This window comes from Olea europaea, unplaced genomic scaffold (assembly GCF_002742605.1).
Source record: "Olea europaea var. sylvestris unplaced genomic scaffold, O_europaea_v1 scaffold1216, whole genome shotgun sequence".
In the NCBI taxonomy this organism is placed as follows: Eukaryota; Viridiplantae; Streptophyta; class Magnoliopsida; order Lamiales; family Oleaceae; genus Olea; species Olea europaea.
Genome location: NW_019229586.1, coordinates 165,971 through 173,216, shown reverse-complemented (window position 1 = coordinate 173,216; position 7,246 = coordinate 165,971). Strand labels below are relative to the sequence as shown.

At 33.0% G+C, this 7,246-nt stretch overlaps 1 protein-coding gene across 5 annotated transcripts; it reads right to left on the bottom strand.

Moving 5' to 3' along the window:
- Positions 1–1,048: 1,048 nt before the first annotated feature.
- Positions 1,049–5,819, bottom strand: LOC111374186 (meiotic recombination protein SPO11-1). 5 transcript variants are annotated; one of them, XM_022996820.1, is made up of 15 exons: positions 5,756–5,819; positions 5,548–5,647; positions 5,154–5,227; positions 4,930–5,031; positions 4,529–4,602; positions 3,706–3,722; positions 3,036–3,105; positions 2,910–2,946; positions 2,634–2,681; positions 2,477–2,535; positions 2,381–2,412; positions 2,196–2,301; positions 1,909–2,029; positions 1,759–1,822; positions 1,049–1,686 (listed from the first exon to the last, which is right to left on the bottom strand). In XM_022996820.1, exons 1-15 carry the CDS (start codon positions 5,808–5,810, stop codon positions 1,560–1,562), a joined length of 1,086 nt encoding a protein of 361 aa, XP_022852588.1. In that variant the 5' UTR covers positions 5,811–5,819; the 3' UTR covers positions 1,049–1,559. The 5 variants fall into 5 exon arrangements, 4 of the variants coding, with proteins under 4 accessions (XP_022852588.1, XP_022852589.1, XP_022852590.1 ...); XM_022996821.1 differs by having other exon boundaries at positions 2,486–2,535; XM_022996822.1 differs by having other exon boundaries at positions 5,548–5,623; positions 5,756–5,812.
- Between the last annotated feature and the right edge of the window lie 1,427 nt (positions 5,820–7,246).

Below are 7,246 nucleotides of genomic sequence, written 5' to 3'. Positions count from 1 at the left end.
CTATCAAGATTCAAGAATGGGGACCTCTTATTTCAAGTTTAGTCAAACTCACAATCAATGAAAAAACCGAACCAAACACCTTGTCACATAAATGAAGATTTTGGAAATATCTAGAAAGGACCTCTATGAATTGTTTGTATTATTGAAAAATAATAGAACAAAGGAAGCAAGCAACGTTAGATAACTTTTTCTATAATATGTAAATAAGAACGGTTAATAATTTGTTATAATGCGAGTATATGACCACAATCTCATCAATGAATTTCCAAAGTTGATAATTCAACACCTGTTTGATACATTTTTCTCAATCTCATTTTCATCTCCCAATGAAATATTTTTGTATGTGGACCCATAATTTTTCTTACTTTTTTAATCATGCATTCTCCTAAAAAAAAAAAAAAAAAAAAAAAAAAAAAAATCAATTTTCACAAAATCTTTTCTAAGAAAATCTACATCGAATGGGCTCTTCCACAAACACGAGTAAAGTAGAAAGAGCATATGAGAGTAAACAAGAGAAGACAAAGGAAAATTTAGGGCAGAGAGAAATCCTTAATGAAAACAAATATATAACAGAGCTTGGTAATTTGGTGGCTAAGAGCAAATTATTGCAAGGATGTGTAACATTATAATATAGATAATTCAAACATCATTTTTTAATCAATTATGGATTAAAAAAATCTCAAATTTTTGGTGGGGTCCTTAAGTGGTACAAACAAACAAATTGCTTGATTTTTAAATATCGACACATGAAAAATAAAACCAAATGCACGAATCTTGAACTTGTCTAACTTGGTAATAACAATAGCGTGCTTCCAATTACCAAAACCGTCAAACATAAATGAAAATCCTATAAATTATTCTATAAAAGCACTTGAACTTTTACCAGTAAGATTCATGAAAGTCGAAGAACAAACAAAGAAGCTTTAATATAATACTTAAGTCACGAAGACATGAGGGGCAATACGAACCAGAGGTCCAAATTCCCTCACCACAAACTCTTTTATCAATCATGCAAGTCTTCACAAGCCCTGAATATTATACATCAATATGATGATCATATCTTTGCTTACCTCAGCGAGTGATTATAATAGGACATGGCTCAGGATGTTTTTACAATGTTGTAAGCTTAATATACAACCAAAATTCGTTAGAAAGTTACCGTGACTTGATAATGAAAATCAGATCAAATTCTAAAAGTGCTCATAATTCTAACCTTCATCCCATAAGTTTTCAAGAAATGAAGCTCAAGTGGCAAAGCTAAAATCCAACAATAAAGTTGAATTCTATACACCTAAGAGAGGAGCATATGTCATTTTTGGTTTTTACATTAAGAATTCAATTTCAGTACTGTTATATCAGTTTGAATTGATCAATAGAGAACATGCCTAGAACAGTATACTTTGAACACCTCTCCGCCAAATTTGAAAGTCCTAACAGAGTTGATGATCATCTCCATATTTGTTTTCCACGAGAAGTTTCTAAGCTGCTTGAGTTTGTATTGAAATTTACATGCTAACTTACTTGATTTTGTTCCAAGGCTTGAAAGATAAAGTGAGAGATTAGATGTACGCTCCATTTTGGATCTTGGAGGGTAGATATTCGTCTGCCAAGAAGGAAAGTGAGTGCACCGATAGCGCTTCAATCTCAAACTTGAGTCCTCTATCCAGCAGCAACTGGAGTTCCACCCTTGACATTGTAGAATAGTTCAGTAGTCTGCAATGTATAGTAATAAATGAAGCACAAGTCATGAAATCAAACCTCCAACGTGGGACTTCATGTTCCAAGTAACACCTAAGTAACATGCCTTCAACTTTCCGCTTATCTGGCAAGACACCTAAGGATTTTAGAGGAAATAGAAAGCTTTTAATGCAGTGAAAAAAGAAAATGTTTTTGATGGTTACATTTCACCTTCAGCTGTCAGAGGTAGGAGACACTGTCGTGGAAGATGATACTTCTCGCAATCTGATGGAAAAGCTCCAAGCCAGTGAATGTCCGGGATACGTAGAAATTTGGCATCATATGCCATTTGCTTTAGAAAAAAAATAATAATTATAACAAATATCATAATTACTAAGGCGTGCTACCAGGATTCTTATTGTTCCTGAACCAGTGGCGTCAACTGATAGATATAGAAAGCAGCTTGCAGTAACATATGGTGAAGTAATGCCAAGAAAATAACAATGAAGTGGTCTTACCATAGAACCAAATCGGTATGTACTTAAGATATCAATGCCATATGGATCGCAATCAACCAAGCAATAGGCAGTCAAGCGCAGTGTTTCACTAAGGAGATGCAAAAATCTGGATGGAAAATACAAATAATAAAAGGCTCAAACTAAATACTGATTTATTTAGCTGTAACCATACAAATAGTGTTTACCTTCTTGTTGGAACATCAGGATACCCTCTTCCCTGTAAATAGTTGTTAAATTATTTCATTTTAGGAAATATAAAAATAAAGGCATGCTAATCATACAGTGATTACAATGCAGCGGTTTTGTCTGCAAAACTGATCATTTGCCAGTCTCTGAAAAACTGGAAGACATAATCACAACCAATAAAATCTTCAATCAATGTGAATTCATTCAAAATGACTGAAGCCCACAAGAACCAGCTAAATAAAAATATCATACCTGATTCTTTCTCCACAACTAAGATGTACTGAGCAACACTAATAATATCTAGAGCACGTGCTAAGGGAAATTATTTATCTTTAAGCAAACAGTGAAACAACGCATTCATGGACTTGCTACCGCTACACCAAGTCAGGATAAACCGAATAATCTAGTAAAAGTACAATAATATTTAATTGTAAAAATATAGCCAATCTATTTGGTTAAAGAGAACTTTAGTCCGAAACTGCCAATAAAATTTTATGAATATATTATGCATAATTGTTAGTTGGATACCTTCAACATTTTCTACATTGACAGGAATGGGGTGTGCCTGCAAAGGTACCAGAAATTCACAATTAGCTCAGCTTATGATGCTTAAGGGGCCAATAGTATCATCATCAGTTCCATTCCTATGCTCACTGTGTTAAGACTGTTTATGCAATCAAATTTCCTCCCGGATTCTGAAAATCTAAGCCAGCCCATTACCAATCTGAAATAAGATAAGAAACAAAAAATATGACTGGCTACATGCAAACAAAGACACATAGAAATATACAATGACCCAATGTGAAGTAATAAAACTAACAGCTTCAGTAGATATTAGTTGAGTGAAACAAAACAAAAATGGTAATAGTTCCGTAATATACTGAAATGAATCACATAACTACGTAGAATATTAGATGCTAACTTGATACTCATATAGAGTTTCATGTATTGATATATGCCCTTTTCAAGTATTCTTTTTGCAATTCTCCCTCCGAGGTGACTTGAGAAAAGGCTTCTGTTGTCAATTAAAGATATTCACTATGTAGATTCCAAAATCCAAATTCAGATTACATTTTGGCGTTCTTAAGCCAGGTTTTATGTTAAGGCAACCAGGTAACTCATAAGTAGGTGCAGTTCCCTTAAAAATATTATTCCTGAAAGTGAGGAAAAATCACAAACGAGCACGGAAGCAAAATCGCTAGAAAATCTTGGTTCAGTGGCTGCTAGAAGAAGAGTACTGTATTTGCAATTGAGAAGCCAAAATTCTCTATTGATACATTTTGATATCTGTTCTCATATAAGTGTATGTTAAGTAGGCACCCACCCGTTTCCAACTGACACCTGCAAAAAGGAAAATGACACAGATAAAATATTATAATGCAAGGTTTAAAAAATGTAGTTCATAGACTCGATCTGAATAACCAGAAAACTTTTTTCAAACTCGTCATACATAGATATGACTCTTACATCTATCAATCGATGTAAGAGAGGAAATTCAAGGTTAAAACACTGCAAGATATTGCTTCCAATAGGACGTGTAGCTAAGCATACATCTCATCATTCACAACATATTCGTGTTGTTGGGTATACATATAAGCAACATAGTAATAAAAAATTACAAGTAACAATTAATTAATAAAAATTGAAAATTAATATGTTTGCCAAGAAACATCCATACTGGGAGCTCCCCTAATCAAAAGAATAAAATACATCAAACAGTAATTTTTGGACGACCTAAAAGCAATGCTAACATTCCAAAAAGCAACAGCTAATGGAATAAGTGGCACGTAGTTTCCACAAACATTGCTTACACAATATTTCTCCATTTGTGAATTATAAAATTAGCAAGCTTAATCGATGTTATCCATGTCTTGACTGGGTTAACATGAAATTGTTTCAAAGTTTTCTCCTTCGATGATGCACTGTACAAATATTTTTTCTGCAACTGCAACGGCAAGCATATGCACATACACAGAGTATGTGCCAACATCTAAGCAAGTCACATCCTAATTGATCAGTTCTAAATTGGAAAAGATATAGAACAACTAATTATAACATTATACCACATTTAAGTTGTGGCGGCTGCAATGCAGAAGGATGCAAATGTCATTTATTGCCTGGTNGAACAACTAATTATAACATTATACCACATTTAAGTTGTGGCGGCTGCAATGCAGAAGGATGCAAATGTCATTTATTGCCTGGTCAACAACAGACTGCTCTGCTTTGGCAAACAAAAAGAGAAAAGATACAAATAAGAAACTCAATTATCAGATAAAGATCATCTGACATTAACTCAGTATTTATAATCCCTTGTGGTTATGGAGTGAGAATCATAAGGGCTGAGCAAAATTAGTCTGAAATTCATACTAAACAAAGACCTCAATGCATCGTTAGACTGTGCATCATTTCTTATATATTTTCAGAGGACAATACATTAGTAACACCCTAAAGCATTTATGCATAAGCATGAACTGAAATTTAAAACTCAGATCCAGTTCAACGCATTTAAGTTTCCTCAGTATAAAAATTCCAGAGAATGAATTACCTTTAAAAATTAAAGGATTCATGTAATATATATCTCTTTTTGAAGCATGTCTATTTTCTTGCAGAAGTTGCTGAACTACCATTAGCACTCTTAGCAATACATCTGTAAATCGAAAATAACCATAGTTAAGTGTGTCATTAACCAGTATATTGATGAATTTGGTAAAAATACAAAGAAATGCAACAATCGAACTACCCAAACTTGTTGTCATAAGCATTACTCACCCAACCTACGTGCATGACATTCTCTTTTCAGCGTAAGAATTTCCTTTCCTTTGGGCAAATCAGAGCTGCAACGGCTGTACATACGCAAAATACAATTAAAAAGGAAGAAGAAGAAGCATGGGATACTAGTTAATTTATCAGAATTTAACGATTATAAAATGATTTTCTAACAACTCTCCTGTTGATTTCTAGATAATTTATGTGCACCACTAAATCCATCTCTAGGTACATAAATCGTCTAATTAGCGTCTGAGCACGCAACAGACCATGAGAAACTCAACCTTGCTTTCTTTAGGAAATTTAGAAACCTAATAGTTCGTTAAAAACTTTATTAACTAAAACTGCGAATTCCAAATTTAACCAAAAAACTAAATAAATACTGCCATAATCTAACCAGTTTCCAGAACTTTCCGAGCAGTATGTACTGAATTTATCGATGTATAGGGTTGGCGAACAACCATTACACAGATCTTCGAGTATTGATCGAGTGAGTTCTGCACAAAATCTATATATTTACGTTCGAATTGGCAGAGTAAATTTACATAAACCGACGAATTTGGCAACAGCCGAAAAATAAATTGAATGTGAAATTGTACATTCACCTTTGATTTTCTTCAGCAAATTGAAGCTGTGAGGACTTGAATTCTTTCGCATCATCTCCTGACTCACGTTTTCGTTTCAGAAGTTCATTTGTGGATTTGTAGTTTTGAAAACGGAAAATTGCAGCAGTGGTCCCTAACCTTTTCATTTTTTACATATTTTACCCCAAACTTCATTTCGTGCCAAGGAATGTCGCTAACCTACTAAAGTTCATCTGAAAGGAAACCGTCCAAAACAGTCAATTGACAGGGAAAATTCCTTAAACTATCTTCTACCGCGAATATTTTATTGGATATTGATATCTTTTTGGAAGGTATTTTTGTACGATTTTATTAGATATTGATTCCTTCATTTTCTCAGTCAACTGACAATATTTTGGACGATTTCGTAAAGATAGATTTCAGGTGCAAATTTATAAAATGTTAAGAACATCTACTGACACAAAATGAAGGTTAAAATAAATTTTGTAAAGAATGAAAATATTAGGGATCGATGCTGCAATTTTCCCTTTTGAAAATGGCGCTGAAATTTTTATTTTAGGGCGAATTTTTCGAAAATAGGAAAACATAAAATATGAAATTAAAATAAAGGGAAAAGCTAAAACAAAAGAAAACGAAATAAATTACGCAATCTGCCATTTTTAATTATAGCCCCATTTGACTACCATTAACATAAAACTCTCTTTTTTTTCACAGATTCATTTTTAAACATACATTCTCGTAATAAAATATTTTACACACAAATTCAAAAAATTTCTTATTTTTAACTACATATTCTTCAAAAATTTATTATTTCAAAACTCATTTAAAAAAAAACTCATTTTACTAATTATCAACTAGGCACATAATAATAATAATAATGAATGAATAAGAAGATAATAATCGTAGGGGCGGAGCCAGAAAATTTTTTCAGTGGTGGTTCAAATTTTTTATTAAAACAAACATTTTTTTTTTCCAATTTTTCTCCCAAAGTGCAGGTTTTCCAATTTTTATGGCCAATGTGCAAGTTTTCTCCCAACTATACATGGCTCTACCCCTGCCTAGTCGGTCCTTACCTAACCACTTACAACCTTCGAACCTACAGTAATCCTTGATAGAGAATTATATATTTTGATCTTTAACTTTCAATTTTTTGTACACGAATTTTCGATATTTCAATTTCTTAGTACTTACACGAAAATTCAATTTCATAGTACTTGCATTCCAAAAATATTTTGTGTATTTAATGGTTAAAAAACAACATATAGTGTGCATGAAATACTATTTGATTGATGACAGTAGGTGAACATGTATAAATTCAATTTGTCTCCACCCTCAGACCTTAGCCCTTTAGTTTTACTTTTGACCACTGTTTCGCGCGGGTTAGTCGCTAACAATTAAAAAGGATCAGACGATTGTGTAAGGAACAAATCTCTTGAGACAAAATCCCAAAAAGGGGTGTTCTTTTATTGGCGATGACTTTACAATTGGAAATTAAAAACAACGTGCCTCCAA

What these genes read in the sequence shown, in the direction of transcription:
- LOC111374186 (XM_022996818.1), bottom strand. Translation starts at nt 5,810, where the DNA reads ATGATGCGAAAGAATTCAAGTCCTCACAGCTTCAATTTGCTGAAGAAA. An exon ending in GCATAAACAGTCTTAACACA is followed by an intron (nt 2,947 to 3,035) that starts GTGAGCATAGGA and finishes GTACCTTTGCAG; the next exon opens with GCACACCCCATTCCTGTCAA. An exon ending in AGTTGTGGAGAAAGAATCAG is followed by an intron (nt 2,536 to 2,633) that starts GTATGATATTTT and finishes TATGTCTTCCAG; the next exon opens with TTTTTCAGAGACTGGCAAAT.